Source organism: Nicotiana tabacum, chromosome 13 (assembly GCF_000715075.1).
Source record: "Nicotiana tabacum cultivar K326 chromosome 13, ASM71507v2, whole genome shotgun sequence".
Taxonomy (NCBI): Eukaryota; Viridiplantae; Streptophyta; class Magnoliopsida; order Solanales; family Solanaceae; genus Nicotiana; species Nicotiana tabacum.
Genome location: NC_134092.1, coordinates 98825771 through 98848197, shown reverse-complemented (window position 1 = coordinate 98848197; position 22427 = coordinate 98825771). Strand labels below are relative to the sequence as shown.

General features: G+C 38.9%; 1 protein-coding gene across 1 annotated transcript in view; it reads left to right on the top strand.

Moving 5' to 3' along the window:
• LOC107775451 (protein LUTEIN DEFICIENT 5, chloroplastic) overlaps nucleotides 1-22092 on the top strand; it is a 36748-nt gene extending 14656 nt beyond the window's left edge. The window contains exons 3-16 of the mRNA XM_016595180.2: nucleotides 6463-6670; nucleotides 6795-6866; nucleotides 6979-7089; nucleotides 7289-7480; nucleotides 7597-7758; nucleotides 9599-9694; nucleotides 9774-9875; nucleotides 10390-10422; nucleotides 10511-10591; nucleotides 10672-10754; nucleotides 11792-11923; nucleotides 21171-21231; nucleotides 21382-21447; nucleotides 21617-22092. Coding sequence (XP_016450666.1) covers nucleotides 6463-6670; nucleotides 6795-6866; nucleotides 6979-7089; nucleotides 7289-7480; nucleotides 7597-7758; nucleotides 9599-9694; nucleotides 9774-9875; nucleotides 10390-10422; nucleotides 10511-10591; nucleotides 10672-10754; nucleotides 11792-11923; nucleotides 21171-21231; nucleotides 21382-21447; nucleotides 21617-21811 — 1594 coding nt within the window. The 3' untranslated portion in view covers nucleotides 21812-22092. The remainder of the gene's footprint in view (nucleotides 1-6462; nucleotides 6671-6794; nucleotides 6867-6978; nucleotides 7090-7288; nucleotides 7481-7596; nucleotides 7759-9598; nucleotides 9695-9773; nucleotides 9876-10389; nucleotides 10423-10510; nucleotides 10592-10671; nucleotides 10755-11791; nucleotides 11924-21170; nucleotides 21232-21381; nucleotides 21448-21616) is intronic.
• Nucleotides 22093-22427: the final 335 nt, after the last annotated feature.

Here is a 22427-nt window from a genome sequence, read left to right as displayed (position 1 = left end):
CAGAAACTCTGGAATATAGAAAATAACTCAGAACGATCTTTCATTAAGAAAAGCCAAGTACATCTTGAATAATCATCAATGAAACTGACAAAATAACGAAATCCCAAGGATGAACTGACTCTACTAGGACCTCATATATTAGAATGAACCAAGGAGAAGACAGACTCTGCATGACTCTCAACACTACGCGAAAAGGAGGCTCGGGTATATTTCCCAAGTTGACACGACTCACAATCTAATGTAGACAAACTAGGCACCATCTTCTGAAGTTTGGATAAACTCGGATGTCCTAAACGTCTGTGGATTAGATCTGGAGGATCTGTAACTAGACATGTTGTGGAATGACTGAGTGAGTTAAGGTAGTAAAGGCCTTCTGATTCACGTCCTGTACCAATTGTCTGCCCCGTACTGCGGTCCTGCATAATAAAAGAATCATCAATAAAATACATACCACAATGGAGGGCACGAGTCAAACGACTAACAGATGCAAGACTAAAAGGACAGCCAGGGACATAAAGAACGGAATCTAGGGTGATAGAAGACAAGGGGTTAGCTTGTCCAACTCCTTTTGCCTTAGTTTGACATCCATTGGCTAAGGTAACAGTGGGAAGAGACTGTGAATATACAATATTTGACAAAAGTGATATATTACCAGAGATGTGATCAGAAGCGCCGGAGTCCATGACCCATGGGCCAAGAGTGCTAGACTGGGAAACACAAGCAAAAGAATTACTAGTAACAGAAGTATCAGTCTGAGCAACTGAGGCTACTTGTGGAGATGTCTGCTTACTTGCTCGATACTGAAGGAGCTCATTATATTCTTCTTTAGATAAAGAAAATCCTTGGTTACCTGGAGTCTTGGTCTGAGCAATGTAAGCATTTTTGGGTGGACGACCATGTAAGGAATAGCACATTTCACGAGTGTGTCCAAGTTTGTGACAATAAGAACACTTGGGTCTAGATCTTCCAAAACGACCTCCTTCTCGTCTATGCTCCATAGTTTGAGATGCCCGAACATCCATTGTCTGGGATGCAAGAACTGAGGAATCAAGTATCTGTGATGAGATCACTGGTGGACTTGGTGCTGCAGCAAGGCGGAGTAATCGAGAGAATAATTCATCAATTGTTTGGTCCAGACTAGCTCACATGTTGCCATAGCCATTTCTCGATATTCTGCTTCTGCACTAGACCGAGCAACTACATTCTGTTTCTTGCTCTTCCAGGACACCAAATTTCCTCCTACTAAAACACAATATCCAGACGTAGAACGTCTATCAGAAGGTGATCCTGCCCAATCAGCATCTGAGTATCTAGTGATCTGCTCATGACCTCGATCCTCAAAGAGTAACCCTTTGCCTGGAGCCGATTTTATATATCGAATAATGCAGACAACTGCATCCCAATGACTATCACAGGGAGAATTCATAAACTGACTTACAACACTCACATGATAAGAAATGTCGGGTCTAGTCACTGTGAGAGAATTTAATTTTCCAACCAGCCGCCTATAGCTTGCAGGATCGCTAAGCGGCTCCCCCTGTCCTGGCATAAGTTTAGAATTCGGATCCATCGGAGTGTCAACAGGTCTGCAACCTATCATCCCGTCTCCTCAAGAATGTCTAAAGCATATTTTCTTTGAGAAATAACAATACCTGAGCTAGACTGGGCAACCTCAATACCTAGAAAGTACTTCAATCTGCCTAGATCCTTAGTTTGGAAGTGCTGGAAGAGATGCTGCTTCAGATTGGTAATACCATCCTGATCATTGCCAGTAATAACAATATCATCAACATAGACTACCAGATAAATACAGAGACTTGAAGCAGAGTGTCGATAAAACACAGAGTGATCAGCTTCACTATGAGTCATGTCAAACTCCTGGATAAACGTGCTGAACTTACCAAACCAGGCTCGAGGAGACTGCTTTAGACCATAAAGTGACCGACGCAAGCGACATACAAGGCCACTAGACTCCCCCTGAGCAACAAAACCAGGTGGTTGCTCCATATAAACCTTATCCTCAAGATCACCGTGAAGAAAGGCATTTTTAATGTCCACCTGATAGAGGGGCCAATGACGAACCGCAGCCATGGATAGAAAAAGGCGGACTGAAGCCACTTTAGCCACGGGAGAGAAGGTATCACTGTAATCGAGCCCAAATATCTGAGTATATCCTTTGGCAACAAGACGGGCCTTAAGTCGATCAATCTGTCCATCGGGACCAACTTTGACTGCATAAACCCAACGACAACCAACAGTAGATTTACCTGAGGGAAGAGGAACAAGCTCCCAAGTACCACTTGTATGTAAAGCAGACATCTCGTCACTCATAGCCTGTCGCCATCCTGGATGAGACAACGCTTCACCTGTAGACTTAGGGATGGAAACCGAGGACAAAGAAGATATAAAAGCATAATGGGGAGATGACAGACGATGATAGCTCAAACCGACATAATGAGGATTAGGGTTAAGTGTGGTCCGTATACCTTTCCGAAGTGCAATCGGTGTACTAGGAGCAGGGTCCGCAGCAGGAGCAAAGTCAGGTGCAGGATGAGAACCAGTTGGGCCTGATGGAGGACGCAAACGACGATGATAAGTCAAGAGTGGTGTTCCTGTGGGTGGGGAACTAGGGGGAACAACACTAGACTCCTCAACGGTTGGTATAGATGAAACCTCTGTGGTCGAAGGTGGAGGAGGAGCTACAGTAAACTCCTCAAAGGTCGGTATAGGTAAGACCTCAGATATATCATGGTGGTCAGCAGAGGTAAAGAAAGGTTTAGACTCAAAAAATGTGACGTCAGCTGACATAAGGTACCTACGAAGATCTGGAGAATAACAACGATATCCCTTCTGAACACGAGAATAACCAAGGAAGACACACTTGAGAGCACGAGGAGCTAACTTATCTTTCCCAGGGGCTAAGTTATGAACAAAACACGTGCTCCCAAAAACATGAGGTGGAAGAGAGTATAAGGGTGACTGGGGAAACAATATTGAATGCGGAATCTGATTCTTGATGGGAGATGAAGGCATCCGATTAATCAAATAACAAGCTGTGAGAACTGCATCGCCCCAAAAACGCAACAGAACAAGAGATTCAATTAGAAGTGTGCGAGCAGTCTCAATAAGGTGCCTATTCTTTCTCTCAGCAACCCCATTTTGCTGAGGGGTATAAGGACAAGATGTCTGATGAATAATTCCTTGAGAAGTCATAAACTGCTGAAATTGAGAAGATAAATATTCTAAGGCATTATCACTGCGAAAAATGCGAATAGAAACACCAAATCTGTTTTTGATTTCAGCACAGAAACTCTGGAATATAGAAAATAACTCAGAACGATCTTTCATTAAGAAAAGCCAAGTACATCTTGAATAATCATCAATGAAACTGACAAAATAACGAAATCCCAAGGATGAACTGACTCTACTAGGACCTCATATATTAGAATGAACCAAGGAGAAGACAGACTCTGCATGACTCTCAACACTACGCGAAAAGGAGGCTCGGGTATGTTTCCCAAGTTGACACGACTCACAATCTAATGTAGACAAATTAGGCACCATCTTCTGAAGTTTGGATAAACTCGGATGTCCTAAACGTCTGTGGATTAGATCTGGAGGATCTGTAACTAGACATGTTGTGGAATGACTGAGTGAGTTAAGGTAGTAAAGGCCTTCTAATTCACGTCCTGTACCAATTGTCTGCCCCGTACTGCGGTCCTGCATAATAAAAGAATCATCAATAAAATATATACCACAATGGAGGGCACGAGTCAAACGACTAACAGATGCAAGACTAAAAGGACAGCCAGGGACATAAAGAACGGAATCTAGGGTGATAGAAGACAAGGGGTTAGCTTGTCCAACTCCTTTTGCCTTAGTTTGACATCCATTGGCTAAGGTAACAGTGGGAAGAGACTGTGAATATACAATATTTGACAAAAGTGATATATTACCAGAGATGTGATCAGAAGCGCCGGAGTCCATGACCCATGGGCCAAGAGTGCTAGACTGGGAAACACAAGCAAAAGAATTACCAGTAACAGAAGTATCAGTCTGAGCAACTGAGGCTACTTGTGGAGATGTCTGCTTACTTGCTCGATACTGAAGGAGCTCATTATATTCTTCTTTAGATAAAGAAAATCCTTGGTTACCTGGAGTCTCGGTCTGAGCAATGTAAGCATTTTTGGGTGGACGACCATGTAAGGAATAACACATTTCACGAGTGTGTCCAAGTTTGTGACAATAAGAACACTTGGGTCTAGATCTTCCAAAACGACCTCCTCCTCGTCTATGCTCCATAGTTTGAGATGCCCGAACATCCATCGTCTGGGATGCAAAAACAGAGGAATCAAGTATCTGTGATGAGATCACTGGTGGACTTGGTGCTGCAGCAAGGCGGAGTAATCCAGAGAATAATTCATCAACTGTCGGGACAGACGGACTAGCCAAAATCTGGTCGCGTACTGAATCAAGATCATTAGGAAGTCCAGCGAGGGTAAGAACGAGAAACATCTTCTGTCGTTGCTCTTGTTGTTTTTCCACACTAGCAGAAACTGGCATCAACTTCTCAAATTCCTCCATGACTGCCTGTACTTGACCCAAGTAAGTAGACATATCCAATTCCTGCTTCTTTAAGTTTGTCATCCGTGATATCACATCATAGAAGCGAGATATGTCATTAGTGTATAAGGTGCGTGCCTTTGCCCAAACCAAATAACATGTCTGGAATGGACGAAACAAGGGCATCAACTTGGAATCAATAGATCGCCACAAGATGCTACATAACTGAGCATCGATTTTTGCCCAAAGTGCTATTGCCTTTTCATCTCCATCGCTAGACTGTTTGATTAGATGATCTTGAACACCTTGACCTCTACACCATAACTCGACAGATGAAGCCCAAGCTAAGTAGTTTGAACCTCCCATTAAAGGTTCCGAGGTAATAATAGCACTAGAGCTTCCAGAACTCATATTTCTAGACCCAAAAGCATCAAATCCCAAAGACATTGTTGCAAATTATTACCAAATAAGAGAAAGAATCAACTGTAGTCCACTGAAACAGTGTACGGAAACACAGAAACAGAATACCGAAATACTGTAGCTGCCGGAATCTGCTGTAGCTGTCGGAATAATACTGTAGCTGCCGGAAAAAAAACTCAAAGTTGTCGGAATGAAATGAAAACAGTAGGGGTAGGATCGGAATTACCAGGCGACCCAACTGTTCTGAAGGAAGATTTTCAAAAAATGGCCGGAACTGTTCGTACGCGCCGGCGCGTGAGCTTCTGGTGGCGCGTGGAGGCGCGTGAGGAGGCTACTGCCGGAGTTTTTCACTGGGGTTTGGTCGCCGGACAGTGACGACTCTTGTGGTAGTGTTGGATTTTGTACAACACTGACAGAAATGAAGCAGATAGAAAACAACCTTAAAAAAGTACTGATTTCTCTTTCCCGGAATCGCTGGAATTTATGCACAACGATTTCTCTTTCCCGGAATCGCTGGAATTTATGCACAGCGATAAGTCTCTCACAATTGCTTTGATACCATGTGAGAAAGCACGGGAGAAAATATATTATTGATATTAGATGATCAATACAATACAAGAGGTCCTTATTTATAGCTATACTATACAAGGACATACTACTCTTCTACCAATGTGGGACAATACTATACTATATACATGCTGTAAACTAACAATATGTATTGTATAAATATGGCTCATTGTATTATAATTAAACAAAATATCAATAATAAATTTTTCTCCCGTGCATTCTCACAGTGGACAAGATGGAGGAAACAAGGTTGAGATGATTCAGGCATGTAAAGAGGAGATGTGCGGATGCCCAAGTGAGGAGATGTGGGAGATTGACTATAGCCGGTCTAAGAAGAGGTAGAGGTAGGCCGAAGAAGTATTTGGAAGAGGTGATTAGGCAAGACATGACGCATCTTCAAATTACCGAGGACATGACCCTTGACATGAGAGTGGAGGTTGAGAATCAGGGTAGAAGCGTAGTAGGGAGTCGAGCATCTTTCCTTTCATCCCGGTGATGGTAGTGTTATTCTCGTATTCCCATATTGTTAGATTTCTATTACTGTGACGATTTTGTGTTTCGATTTTACTATTATCTTACTGTTGTTACTGCTTCTTTGACTTTTTCACCACTGTATATCTTTTCTCTATACTTATGCATACTTGCTTTGAGCCGAGGGTCTATCGGAAACAGCTTCTCCACCTGCACATGGTAGGGTAAAGTTGCGTACTCTATACCCTCCCCAGACCACACTTGTGGGATACACTGGATATGTTGTTGTTGTTGTATTACTCGTGAACTTAAACTATCTACTTGATTTGATGCGTTCTTTTGACGCAACAAATTTCTAATTCTACCATTAATAATAGGCAATTGAAGTTATTACGGTTTCTTCTGTTGTTAAATTTAAGCTCTTTTTCTTCTGTGGACTAGATTCCCGTCACTGGTCAAAAAGGGTTTGTCTAAATTGGGTGTGCCGAAGGAGTTTTTTGAGTTCTTCTCTCAATGGCTGGGTGATTATCCTCGCATTCCAGAGGCAAAAGGGTCTATTAGCGCTGTTCGGAATGAGGCTTTCTTCATCCCACTTTATGAGCTTTTCCTTACTTATGGTGGAATTTTTCGTTTGACTTTCGGTCCCAAGGTTTGTTCATTTTCATGAAGATGTACTTTTTTCTTCAGCAGTGCATTTAAAAATCAATTGAAAGCTTAAAAGTAAATGAGACCTCCTCTGAATGATTGTTTGATGATTTGACCTTGTTGTGCAGTCTTTCTTAATAGTTTCTGATCCTTCAATAGCCAAACACATACTGAAAGATAATTCAAAGGCTTATTCTAAGGTAAAGCAGCTTGCAACCTGTATCTATTAGTTTATCGAAATGTGAAAAGTGAAGGAAAGAATAATCAACTCACAATTCCTAAGATGATTTCTTCTGCCTTCTCCACGTCCAGGGTATCCTAGCTGAAATATTGGACTTTGTGATGGGAAAGGGACTTATACCTGCAGATGGAGAAATTTGGCGCGTCAGGCGGCGCGCTATTGTACCAGCATTGCATCAAAAGGTAACAATCAAATCGTACTTCTTCTTGTGGCTTACTTATTGTATTACTGTTTGTTAATGTTAGTTGGTCTCCTACTGATATCTGTTGAGCTAATTCAGTTTTTTTAGTTATCTATTCATCTATTTGTGTAGTATTAAGCAAGCAGGACAAATCCTTCTAAATTTTTACTCTTGTTATCATTTTCCATTGCTGGTTGTAGTATGTAGCAGCTATGATTGGCTTATTTGGTCAAGCAACCGACAGGTTGTGCAAAAAGCTCGATGCTGCTGCATCTGATGGAGAAGATGTTGAGATGGAATCGCTATTTTCCCGTCTAACATTAGACATCATTGGCAAAGCTGTATTTAATTATGATTTCGACTCGTTAACAGTAGACACTGGTATTGTGGAGGTACTACTTTTTTCTTAAGTTATTTTATTTGTTTAGTCTATTTTGTTGCATCTATTGCTAGTTTATTGTTAAAAGTGATGATTGTGCCTGCGCTTGTGATTCTTTGTCTTGTTCAGGCTGTATATACAGTGCTTAGAGAAGCAGAAGATCGCAGTGTTGCACCAATTCCAGTTTGGGAGATACCTATCTGGAAAGATATCTCTCCTAAGCTAAAAAAGGTCAACGCAGCTCTAAAGTTGATTAATGACACCTTGGATGATTTGATTGCTCTATGTAAGGTAATATACTTATTTGGTTCAGAGATCAATCTGAACTACTTGCTTTACAAATTTTATTGTTGTTTGGATGATAAAAATAACCAGTTAGCGTAGTCTTGAGATGAAGCATTATTCAGACCTACTAGAAAAAGGCATTTCCGTAAAAGAAACCCCTGACCTTTAGCTGTTTTTGAAGAAAACCTTTTGAACCGCGTCAATGAAATTGCAAGTCGCAGAGGTTCATGCAATTCCACAACCCAACTATTGGACTGGTAGAATGTTTGAATGTGAGATTAGAGGAAAACAATTTACATGTATTGTACGAATTATCTATAACAGCTCCTAGAAATTGGACTTGTCTAAAACATTCTCCCAATGTCTTCTCTGATTTTCTCACATGGTACGATCTTGGTAATGACTTAATACAGCTGCTCCATCGGCCAAAATTTTCATTCTTCCTAGTTTCACTATTCCAATCTCTTTTCAGCGTTCGTTCTGGAGACTCCGTGACTCTTTCCAATGGCTGTTCCGGTGTCAGTACATCTCTTTCTGGCACTGTTCCAAGGCAGTGCATTTTGTTAGCTTTGCGCTTTAGTCAAGTGATCGCTCTGACCTCATTACGCCTGTTTTTCATGACTCTTCCGACACAGTTCCATCACTATGACAATGACCATCTGACCACTCTTCTCACGACTGTTCCTACCACTTTTTGGGTGGCCACTGTTCGGCCATTATGTCAATACAATTCTAGCCACTGTTCCTGTCATTGTTCAGGCACAACTCTGACGTAAGAGCTGCATGTTAATCAACATCACTGGGTAGGACCTATGCTACAATACTAATGTGTAAACTCAAGGTGACTTCTCCACATTGAATTTGAAGCAGTGTGTTAGGATATTAGATATATTGTCCGATAATAGAAGAAATTATTATGCTACTTGTAGAACCCATTAGGAAACTCCTATGTGTAAATTATTCTATCACACCAGGTTCAAAGGATGTGAACAGATCGCATATGTCAAAAGTGGTTAGATTGGAACAGGATCATCCTAGGATCAGTAAGGATCTAATAGGATCACAAGTGGGATTCTGAGATCCTAACAATCCTAGTACCGTTCGCTGTTTCTTCATAACTTGTAGTAGCGTTTATGTTATAAATTTCAAAAAAACTTACCTTAGTAGTAATTAAGGACAATAACATGCTTGAATATGGCAGGAGTTAGTATGATTCAGGATGAAATCTCAGCAGATACAACTAAGAATCAACAAAAAGTGGTAATCTGATATAGGAAAGATTCTGTGAACATGTCCTATAACTGAAACAGCATAGTGGCTTTATTGTAGTGGATGTGTGGGTTTTTCCTAGACCTATACATCTCTGTGGACTGAGACTAGTACAGAGTGGACCCCTTTCTAATACTGCAAAGCTCCATGGCTAGTTTGTTATATCTTCTTAACTGACCTGCAGTATGATTCAGAGGCTTTGTCCAATTGATGTCTTCTTAATTTTGTTTGAGAATAGCTTGTCCAACTATTCCCAGTAAGATGTATGATCTTAGAAAAAAAGATGTATTTTTCCTCTTCTAAACTAATAAGAAACAGTGATAGAGTCAAGAAATAAAGGCAAAAGAGACGACTGCGTAAGCACCAGACCCAAGCCATTTAGGAAATATGGTGCAGACATTATTGCAAATAGAAATGTTGAAAGATATGCTGCTTTGAGTGAGTACTCACATGCAAGTATTTTAACTGTTTTTTCTATGTTGTCAGTTTCTTTCTGATACGTATCAAAATTGATTTTTGCTTGATCTTTTGCTAGTAATTTTGTTCTGAATTGTGCGTACCTACAAATGCATTTAAGAGGATGGTAGACGAAGAAGAGTTACAGTTTCACGAGGAATACATGAACGAAAAAGATCCTAGCATCCTCCATTTCCTGTTAGCGTCTGGAGATGAGGTATGACATATCGAAGTCTTGGATGCATCTGTACTGCCAAATAATTTGGTTGGGAAAATTCTCATGCCCTAAGTTGTAGGTGTCAAGCAAGCAACTCCGTGATGACCTCATGACAATGCTTATTGCTGGACACGAGACATCTGCAGCAGTGCTCACTTGGACCTTTTATCTGTTGTCCAAGGTTAGTCTACCCCTTTCAAGCTCAGGTAGAAGCATAAGTATTTAACATTCTTCTTTCAGCTACCTTTTAGGGGTGAAAAGTTCCTTCCTTTTCCGGTTCCCTTCTTCATTTTAGACTTTCTGTCAGTAACAGTAACATGTGCATATACAAATTAATTGTAAGTATGTCATCTTATGTGCATACAGCTTTCGTAAAATAGAATGACAATCAATTACTAAAGCTTGAGAATTTGGAGTTCAGATAACTGTATGCAGATGTTTTTCAGGTCTATGTGAAGCCTTTTCCTTCAAAAAGAATATGCACATAATAGATTTTTTAGTGTCAACTAAGATTGTCTGCATGTCGTGTTTTACTCAAAATCCATACTTGCAAGAGCTTAAGTTTTTCTCATGGTTGAACTTTTGGAAATTATGGTTTATTTAAGATACGAGAAAAGGAGATCTTATTTCAATAGGTAGTTTTCATGTTCTTCCTGATAGTCTTTGACCTTCGTTTCAACCCTAAACAACTGCAGGAACCTAGTGTCATGGCCAAACTTCAAGATGAGGTAGGTTAAAATAAAATATAATTTGATCACCTTTTATTGAAAGCAGCTACTTGTATCTCATATTTAGTGTATTTAATGTTAATTTCAGGTTGATTCAGTTCTGGGGGATAGATTTCCAACCATTGAAGACCTAAAGAAACTCAGATACACAACTCGTGTGATTAATGAAGTGAGAAGAATGTTACCTGTAAGCATAAATCCTTGTGCTCACAACCGTTTCCTTTGTGTAATATTTCTTTCATTTTGCAGTCTTTAAGACTATACCCACAGCCACCAGTCTTGATTCGTCGTTCTATTGATGAGGACGTACTTGGAGGTTACCCAATAAAAAGGTTATCCTGAAATCTGTTATGAGAAGCATTCTGCACAAGCCTCTCATGCATGCTAAATTAAATTTATGATAAATTTGCACCATGAGTGTATACAATCTTTGGAGACTCTGACAATGCATCTGTCCTTCCCTTAATACAGAAATATTAGAGACAAAGGAATAAATATTTGAGCCTGCTTTTAGCATGTCAGATGTATGCTATTAGATAATGAAAATCAACTGATTGGCTTTTCCAACAGTTTCTCTTAAATAATACCTCATTGAGCTTACTACAAAATTTGGTGTATCTTCTATGCCTAGGGTGTAGAGATGCTGAAACAAGTGAATACTGCAGATAACTCCTATCCTGCTCTGAGAAAGAAAGAAACAGGTGTTCCTTGTTTGCAGAAACATTTGCACCATCAATATTGGGATAGTAATATATTATGTTCAGTAGTTTGACAATAATTTTGGCAGATTTGTCTTTTGCACTCTAGTGTCTTCCCTTCTCATAACAGTATCTTAAACATAGAAAATGGAAACCTTCACCATGCACCTTATATACTTTTCCTTCTGCCTTGAACAATCTACAAGGGCAAAGTGGAAAATGGTATAGTCAAAGAGTGTTCGTGGTCAGTCACTGTAATTGGCTTCAGACGAATTGGAGAAATTGTGTGCTGTGGTTTACTGATTATCTTGAAGAAGGTGAATTAGAAACACTGAGATAAGTGATTGAGTTTTTGCATACTGCAGCATTCATTTGAAAATACCATGAAGGAAATTGTAACATATAGTTATTTATTAACAGATTGATCATAGACTTCTACTAATGTTTGTAGGTTTCCAGTAGTTCGGATACTTATTTGGCATGGGTAACATGCCTAGTGATCAACTGAGGTCTTATAATCATAAACCTTAGATGAACTTACACCTGCACCATATTTTGCTTATGTCCATTATCATCCGTCTGGATCTCTGGAACTATGTGCAGGTTTAGTTTTTCTCTGACATCATTTTTTCAGTCAATCATATTTCTGAAATTATTAAGCACTTTCACAGGGGTGAAGACATTTTCATTTCTGTTTGGAATTTGCATCGGTGCCCCAATCGTTGGGAAGAAGCTGATAAATTCAACCCTGAGAGGTGGCCTTTAGATGGACCTAACCCAAATGAGACAAACCAAAATTACAGGTATTGCAGTTTTCAGCTCATCAGCATCTATCATGTAACTTTTGGCAACTTTTTGTTATTGGCCACTCTCTTTAAATGTATTATATGTTTTTTTAGAATTCTTGTTACCTTTAGTAACTAACTTTATGCAAAATAAAAAGAGTAGCTTAAATTTGTCTGTGTTTTTAGTAAGAACTACTCATTCTTGTAGTGCATGTTAATTTTAATCAGAGTGTTTAGAGAAATGTTTTGCCTTATTTTTTAAAGGCAGAATACCTATACGGCTCCTTAAACTTGTCCACTATTGTCACCTAGCTACCTCAACTAAGGCCTATACCTATTGGATACTCCAACTTCATTTAATATGTGTCTACTAAACACAAAAAGATGACTTGGCAAAAAAAGTACATTCCACATATCTTACGCACGTGAGAAGCTCAAAATCACAATTTCTTTTTTCTTTTTTAAAACCAGTTTTACAAAACCATCAGACACACTATTCACCATTGTACTACAAGTCTGCAACTGCTCCGCCACCGTCGCCCCTACAAAATCCTGCCACCATTTTTGTTAATCTTCTTCCATCTTCGATTTCATACTGCTCACGAATTAGATTCCAGCAATTACAAACTAATTTTCAGGAAGAACAAGATAAAAAATGATGTAAAAACTGACCGAATTAGTGATCGAGCAACTTGAATCTACCCAAATCAAGAAACACTCATCAAATTTTTCAGAAAATCGTCTTTCCTTGAAGGGCGATTACAAGATTTTGTTCTTGTGGAATTAAAAATAAGAAGCCTCTAACGTGTGCCTTCTTCTGGGTCACGTTTGTCCATCATCTTCAAGCCATAACTATGGCTGCTGCTTCCCTATTGTATAATAACTCCCACGAGGTGGTTACTTTTAGGGGAAAAGATCACTGCATTGGAAAATTTACTCATTGCCTAAGTTGCTCCGACATGGCATTTTATTTGCCGCACCCATGTCGACACGACACTGGTGTGGGTGTGGGATCCGTAGCGGATCTGGTCAAATAATTTTGGGTATTTTGACCACGGCGGACGGAAAAATTCGAGACGAGATATAATTTGATTCCGACATCATAACCAAAACTAAGGTAAATTTGAAGAAAATGACATCTTATCTAGGAAATCAATCATTTACTTTAAATCAATCATTTACTTTCTGCTTCTCCTCTTGATCGAGCAAAAAGAGGAGCAGAGAGCATCAATTGAGAATAGGAAAGACAGAGCGTTCGAGAATTTGGAAAATTACAAGGCTTTTGACTTTATTTAGATATTATTATATTTAATAATATTGTACCCTTTGTATTGAAAGCTTGACACACACGAAGTCTGATTTTTATAATAACAATTAAAGATCTAATCTAAATTATAAAAATTAATATATAATTGTGAATGAAAGATAACTATTAAAAAGTTAGCTTGTAGGAGAATTCGAGAATGAAGAAAAATCAAGAAATTATGCCTACAACTTGAGAATAAAAAAGAAATCCACACTTCACAAGCTATAGGTAAGTATTCCACAAATTTTCTCATAATTTAGAGATATTTTTATATTTTTATTTTTTTGAATTATTTTTAGCTGGATCCCCGCACCCGTATCCGTACTAGGATCCATATCCCCGATTCTTAGAATTTACATCTCGAAAGATCCGACCTTTAGATCCGCACCAGTGTCTGAGCAACTTAGCTCATTGCTGAGGATCTACGCAATACTTTTTCAGTTATTTTGAAGAATCTTGACATTGAAAAATTTGTTGTTTACTAACTGATATTTGATTCCTGCAACACAACACTCTTAATATGTGAAATCAATTCCAACTTCATGTCAGAAAACAGTTGTTAAATGCAACTTGTTGGAATATCATTGTAAATCTAAAGTTGAAAACTGAAAATGTGACTCGCATAATTAGCTGTTTTTCATTTGTAAAGTTTGTGTTTGCACCTATAGACCTCCAACAATGCCCTTATCCTTGTTTCAAAATCCTTACTATATTTTTATGCTAACTTTGAAATACGCTAGGTTATGATATTGATTTTATCCTAGTTAAGCCCTATGTTGCTCGGACTCGGGTGCGGGTAGCCAATCCGGGTGCGGATCTAGAGGTCGGATCCTTCATAATCTGAATTTTAAGATTCGGGGTTATGGATCTAGTTAAGGATACGGGCGCGGGGATTCGGCTAAAAATAATTCAACGTTCTAAAAATAGATCTATAAAAGTATCCTTATAGGTTGTAGAGTTGACAAGAGTGGGTTGCTCTAGTGGTGAGCACCCTCCACTTCCAACCAAGAGGTTTGTGAGTTCGAGTCACCCCAAGAGCAATAATTCAATCTTTTATTTTAGGAATTTCTCAAGTTGTAGGCACTAGGCACTAGCAAGCAGAAGCTAAAATTCAATCTTTCATTTTTCATTTTTCCTCAATTCGTCCATGGATTGTGGTCAAAGTACCCGATCTCGATTGACCACAACGGGTACGAAACCCACACCCTTACCAATCCTAGTGTCATGTTAACACGGTGCGGCGGCTAAAATGAAGAGTCCGCACAACATAGGTTAAGCCTCTATTTTTTGCAGAGATCTGTATTCATCTACCATTTTCCATAGGGTAAGAAAAGAAAGTTCAGTAATATTATATATTTTTTTAAAACGGTTGAAATAAAAGAAGTACTGATAGTATGTATAAGCAAATAAGTAATATAGAGTAGTGTTAGTTTGAATTTTTAGGGGAAACAAGTGTGAAGATGTCGCAGGAAAGTAAGTGTGGTAAATTGAGATAATGAAGTATTAACAGAACAAATGGTTTGCGAGGTGTATAGACTTTTCCAGGCTCCTGGCGATGTTGTAATCTGACAAAATTCAATTGCTATTTTCTTGCTTCCGATGCTACCAGTTTATTTAATCTTTCAGAGGTAGCAATTATTCTATTCAAGCGAGTCATTTTCATCTATTCAGAGGCTATTAGGTACATCAGAAAAAGTATCTTCAACAATGTAGTTGGTAGCGAGCAATACATTCTACAAATAGAATTACCCACGGGTAATTCACAAAGCCGTGTTCTTTCTTTCTTACCATTGGTCTATTTTCTCTTTAACAGAAGGAAGCTTATGGATAGTTGATAGTAACCAGAAGTAGATAATAGAAGAAATAGAACAAAGAAGTTAATATTATTGGCAATAGTTTGTGCAAGAATTTTAAACACAATTACACCAATAAAGTTGTCCGTATGGAGAGGACAAGGCTCCAAATAAAGTACTTTTATTTCTGATTGAACATGCCTAAATAACTAGTACTAATTACATATTTATAGAACCACATAAAAAGATAAGATCAGACAACTAAAAACTAGGAATAGACTAAACTGCTGGAGCAATTCAAGGCAGCAGTTGTTGGTTGACAGTTTCATCAAATGTGCATTTCAAAAACTGCAGCAGTTGTACTTCATCAAGATTATTCAATTCTTTATCCTTTTGCTGATACTTTCTTCTAGAATAAGTGTTTAGAATTGGGACTCTATCAGTGCAACCCCTGAAAAGATGCCTTGTCCTCAAGGCAGAAAGAAAGAAATTGAACAGCACGCAGGTCATAGTCTTTCCAACTAGCCTCTTCAATAGGACGATGACGCCATTGAATAAGTAGTTCCAGAGTTGGCACTCCAGATTCTTTCACCCAACGATGCGATAAAACTTTTTCAGGTTCCAACATGAGTTCCAATTCACCCGAAAGTGGTAAGGGTGGTGGAAAGGTAACATCAGAACAACCACGAGCAGGGCGAAGCAACGAAACATGAAAAATGGGATGAACCTTGGATGTTTGAGGCAGCTGCAATTCATAAGCAATAGGACCAACTTTGCGCACATTTTTGTACGGGCCAAAATATCGAGGAGAAAGCTTCTCATTAGGACGTTTGGCTAAACTCTTCTGCCGATAAGGTTGCAAACGAAGGAAGACAGCATCACCCGCATTAAAAGATAAGTCACGCCGCTTGGAATCAGCTTGAGATTTCATCCTGGATTGTGCCTTCAAGAGATTGGAACGTAGTAATGTTAACATCTGATCTCGCTTCACGAGTTGCTGTTCAAGGTCAGCAATTTTAGTTTCGCCATGAACAAAGGAATGTAAGGGCGGTGGCTTTCTTCCATACACAAACTGGAAAGGGGTCCTATTGGCTGAAGAATGGTAACCAGTATTGAAAGAGTATTCAGCCCAAGGTAGATACTGAAGCCATGATTTTGGCTTGTCGTGTGCAAAACAGTGCAAATAAGTTTCAAGGCATCTATTGACCACCTCCGTTTGACCGTCAGATTGGGGATGATATGAAGTACCCATACGGAGACGCGTGCGACTAAGGCGAAAAAGTTACTGCCAAAATATACTTAGAGAAAACAATATCACAATCTGAAAGAATGGAGCGAGGTAAACCATGCAATCTGACAATTTCTTTACAAAAAATACCAGCCTCTGTTTTGGCAGTAAAGGGATGAGATAAAGCAAGAAAATGGCTGTATTTGCTAAACCTGTCCACCACGACAAGAATAGTATCAAAGCCATTAGAAGGAGGAAGTCCAACAATGAAGTCTAAGGAGATATCCTCCCAGACTCTGTTAGGAACAGGCAGAGGTTGAAAGAGACCAGCTGGAGCTAATGTTTCATATTTATGTTGCTGGCATATCAAACAATTCTGGACAAATAACTTAACATCATGCTTCAATTGTAATAAAGATGGTTAGCAAACAACGAAAAATCTGGATGAGTTGAAGGATCAGAAGAAAGTTGATCTCGAATCTGCATAGTATATGGATCAGCTTCAATTGCTTCTCTCAAATCACTGAAGTCTAATGGAATAGGCATCACCAAAGTAAAAAAATCAGCATGTTGAGGGCGACGGGATAAGGCATCAGCTCCTTTGTTTTCACTTCCTGACTTATAGACAATAGTGAAATCAAAAGGCAACAATTTAAGCAACAACCACTGCTGTTCAACAGTAGTCACCCGCTGATTCAAGAGGTATTTGAGGCTGCAATGGTCAGTGGTGACAATAAAATGCCGACCCAGAAGGTAGTGCTTCCATTTTTTGCAATGCAAGGACCAAAGCCAATAGCTCGCGATCATAAGTAGATTTAATGCGATTAGAAAAGGAGAATCCCTTACTAAAATATGCAATAGGATGGTACTGTTGCAGTAGAATAGCCCCTACTCCATCAGATGAAGCATCACACTCAACTGTAAATTGCTGAGTAAAGTCGGGAAGACGAAGTACTGGCATTGATGTCAAGATCCTCTTAAGATGTTGAAAAACCTCTTCTACTTTTGCATTCCAGAGAAAAGCATCTTTCTTGGTCAATTCTGTTAAAGGACGAGCAATGATCCCATAGTTCTTAACAAACCGCCTGTAATATCCCGTGAGACCTAAAAAATCGTGAAGTTCCTTGACATTTTTTGGCACAGGCCATTCTAAAACAGAGGATATTTTGTCCGGATCCACGGCTACTCCATCTCGGGAAATCACATGGCCCAAAAATTCAACTCGGGGTTGTCCAAATAGACATTGTTTTGGATTAGCAAAAAAGAAATTGACGGAGAGAAGATGGACTGTTTGCAGGTGTTGTTGGTGTGTTTGAGGGTCAGGACTATATGTTAGAATATCGTCAAAGAAAACCAGGATGAATTTTCTAAGATATGGCCTGAAAAGATCGTTCATGGCAGCTTGGAACGTGGATGGTGCATTGGTGAGCCCAAAAGGCATTACAAGAAATTCATAATGGCCTGAATGAGTACGGAAGGCAGTTTTATGGACATCATCAGGTTGGACTTGGATTTGATGGTATCCTGAACGTAGATCAATTTTTGAAAAAATAGTAGCTCCATGAAACTCAACCAGTAACTCATCATTATTGGGTATGGGATATTTGTCTGGTACAGTGATTTTGTTAAGGCTACGGTAATCCACACAAAACCTCCAAGAATCATCTTTCTTTTTCACTAACAGAACCGGGCTAGCAAAAGGACTTGAGCTAGGACGAATGAAACCAGATTCTAATAAAGCAGCAACTTGGTTCTCAATTTCAGTCTTTTGGCTTTGTGGGTAACGATAAGGTCTTATGTTTGGAGGTTTAGAATTTGGTAACAGAGGAATAGCATGGGAATATGCTCTAAATGGTGGAAGAGAGGTTGATTCAGAAAACACAGACTGAAACTAATTGGATTACCTGGATTCTCTGATAACTTGTTAAAAGATTGGAGGGAAGCCACATTGGTATTCACCGATCTCACCCCTGCAGTTTGTAGCGATTCCCTTGCCAATTGAAAATTATGACCATATCCTTCCAGTTAGCTTGAATAGTGTTAAAAGAAGCTAACCATTTGATACCAAAGACCAAATCAGCCCCTCTAATTGCAAAAGGGTAGTAATCCCGAGTGATGGTTAAGCCTGGCAACTGAATTTGAAGATTCCGGCAAACTTTATTGCAACGTATGATGTCCCCATTCCCTATCTACACATCAAATGTTGGAAAAATTTCTACTGGAAGTTTATGCTCTTCTACAATGGATTCAGCCACAAAGTTATGCGTGGAACCACTATCCACAAGTATTAAAACCTGTCTCTGTTGATTGCACCCTGAAGCTTCATTGTAGTACCAACTGAGTGTCCCAAAATGGCATGAAAAGAAATTTCAGCAATGTCAGTTTCTTGAGGGTCGCCACCGCTGGTGGCGTTGACGTCATCAACATCATCTAATTGATCTCCTCCTGTAAGTTCCATGAGAGATAGTTTCATAGATTTGCATCTATGACCTGGTACAAATTTCTCGTGGCAACGATAACTGTGTGCCATGAGATTTCTCCTCTCGATATCCCATGTTCGTGTTTGAAGTGGTTGGGAGGCTGGGTTGGTAGAAACACTGCTTCGTGAATTTTGATGTGCAGAGGAAGAAGCAGCATTATTCTGGGCATTTTTAATACGAGTGCAATGGGTTTTGTATAGTGGGTCTACTGGTTGGGGTCCAATTAGGCCCTCTATTGTTGCGAATTGGGCCTAATTTGTTTTCAAATTCAAGTGCCAAACTCATTGCTCTGTAAACTGTTCTGGGCTTGTGAATTCTAACATCAGATTTAAGTTCTTCCTTTAGCCCATTTAAGAACACACCTAACTAGGGGTGCTTATCGGGCGGATAATTACGCTTAACGGTTAGGTTTATCGGTTATCGGATTATAAATGTAGTAATCCGCTAGCCATTCAATAAGACAACGGGCGGATTGGTATCGGATTAACGATTATCGGACGGTTTATCGGCTAAACCAAATAGAAATTTTTTGAAGCATCATTCAATCAATACCAAACGGTTTCAAATCAATACCAAACTTTTAATACCATCTAATAAGATGTAACAGTATTTTTGAATTGAAGAGTGTTCTTCCAAGTTCCAATCTAGTTCATATTCAAGACTACTCATACACGTATGAATCAATCAAACTTTCAATAACATTCGTTCTTCACAAGAAATCCAGATTGTAAAACCAAAAATCCAGAAAATCAGACTTTAATTTGTTAGATGCATGCAAAAAAGGACATAAAACCAGACAATCCAGCTATTACGGATAAAACCAGCGGACAATTCAACAAATTACTTTCAATAGTACTTTATATACATAGGGGTAAAAGTGTAAATATAAAAATCCTTAACGGTTTACTCGATAAGAAAATTGAGTAATCCGTCCCCAAACCGTTAAGCCGTTAATTATAAAATCTCAATCCGTTCACCATCCATTACCCCTATAATCCGATACCAATAAGCCATCGGTTCGGTTTTGAACAGCCAATGATCTGACCAGTTTGTGACTCTAGAAGAACGTTTTGCAAATTCTTGACGGTACTCCTGTACAGAACCTGTTTGCTGGATGCTACAGAGATGCTCGTCCGGGTTTTGGAACTCTGCAGGACCATAATTTTCTTGCAATGCTTTAACAAGCTCTTCCCAGTAAAGCAACGTCCGCTCACGATTAATCCAAGGGAAGAGATCAAGAGCATCACCTTCCAGATACATTGCAGCGATGTCAACTTTGTGTTCTTCTGGAGTTTGATAGTAGCAGAAATATTTTTCTGCTTTCAAAATCCATCCTCTGGGATCACCTCCTTCAAATCTAGGGAATTCCATCTTCGTGTGTGGCCTCCGTGAAGGACTTTTTGGCCACCTTGGACTATCGATATCTTCTTCCTCTTCTTGCCAAGCGGACTTTCCTCCGTGACGGGTTCGGTAACTGGTGCGGCCAGTCTGGGCTTTCAATGTAGCAACTTCTGCTGCCAGTGAATCAATTGAATTCAGTTTTGATGCTATGGCAGATAATTGCTGGGCAAGGGATTCAACATTGGGAATGCCTTCTTGAGAACTAGAAGATCTGGTATTGACCATTTTGGATCGATCTGCTCTGATACCAAACTGATAGTAACCAGAAGTAGATAATAGATGAAATAGAACAAAGAAGTTAATATTATTGGCAATAGTTTGTGCAAGAATTTTAAACACAATTACACCAATAAAGTTGTCCGTATGGAGAGGACAAAGCTCCAAATAAAGTACTTTTATTTCTGATAGAACATGCCTAAATAACTAGTACTAATTACATATTTATAGAACCACATAATAAGATAAGATCAGACAACTAAAAACTACGGAATAGACTAAACTGCTGGAGCAGTTCCAGGCAGCAGTTGTTGGTTGGCAGTTTCATCAGATGTGCATTTCAAAAACTGCAGCAGTTGTACTTCATCAAGATTATTCAATTCTTTATTCTTTTGCTGATACTTTCTTCTAGAATAAGTCTTTAGAATTGGGACTCTATCAATAGTACATAATAAGAATATAATAGTCGAGAAAGGAAAGAAAGTTTGCTTTGGGTTTGGGTTAGATTTGATATCCTTTAGTAAAACAAGTAACAAACGTATGGGCTTGATAGTCTTGATGCCTTGTGGAAGTGAAAGGAATGTTTTCATTCAATTTTTGCACAACCAAGCATTTAACCAAGTTTACTCACTTGTGCTCATTCTGGATAAGATTGCATAGAATTCATTTCATCCACTTCCTCCTGGAGACATGTATGAACAACTTCCAGGTCATATCAAAATATATCTCTGTTTATTTCCATGTTGAGCTAATATATCGTATGCTTTACATGGGAAATTATTTGTTTTAAAGCTTGAAATTTACATAAGCTAAAAAGGTTCTTTCCATTCCATTCTATCAGTTATCTGCCCTTCGGTGGAGGACCAAGAAAATGTGTTGGAGACATGTTTGCCACATTTGAGGTAATCCTTCAACTAGTAGACTGCAGTTGTAGGACAAGGGTTTTCAATTATATCAATGGGAGGTTGCTTGATATGACTGCATTTAGCTTCTCCTTAATATTCTTATAATAACTTTAGAACTCCCTCTCAAAACTTTTTATGTAATTTCAGAATGTAGTGGCAGTTGCAATGCTTGTCCGACGATTTGATTTTCAAATGGCTCTTGGAGCTCCTCCTGTGAGTTGTGCTGTTCTCTCTTAATTTTTGTCATTTCCTTCTGATAAATGATAGCTTTATTACTGACATATAGTTGGTTTCTGTACTTATTACACCTGGATAAACTTGAGGATATGATTCTTATTTTACCTACTCGAGAAATATTTTAGGATAATCAACTTCTCTGCAGGTTAAAATGACAACTGGGGCTACAATACACACTACAGAAGGATTAAATATGACCGTAACACGAAGAACAAGACCTCCAGTGATGCCCAAATTGGAGATGGCCACATTAGAAGTAGATTCATCTGTGAATAGTTCAGACGTCAACTCGGTGTCAAACCAAAGAGCAGAAGCAGAAGCTTCTACTGTTCGATCATAATAGAACTGAATACAGGGAACTATGTTTAAAGCTCCTTAACCATGAGCTGCCAGTCCTCAAGATAAGAGAGTCCATAGTTTTACATTTATGTTGCTGTAAGTATTCCCTATTGGTATAATCTCATTAAAATTGAATCCACTTCTGGTGGCCTATACCTGTATTCTTCTTTGAGCCTTGAAATGATCAAATTTCATTTCAATTCAGCTCTCTGAAATGTTGTAATCATCATTGTCAGCGCAGTGTTCTTCAATATTTGTTATTCCAAGTTCCAATTATTCTTTTCATTTCATTTCCTTTACCACTAACATCGTACTCTCTTCAATTACTTAGGTAATACCGATACTAGTTTATAACAACCTGAGTTTCTGTCTACACTTACAAAATTACCACAGAATGAAGGTATAGAAGTGTGCTCTTGCTAATAGCTTAAGCTTTTAGATGAGATGTCACACACTTCAACAAAAACCAAACTCTATTTTAGTATATCAGAAGAGAAAGAGAAAAAGTTAGGCAACACAATTGTCTCTCCTCTCATTTCATTTCTTTCTAGTTTCTACATACTTATTTTCGATTTCAATCCAAAAAGCTCCCGTATAAGTTCTACGCTTAAGGATGT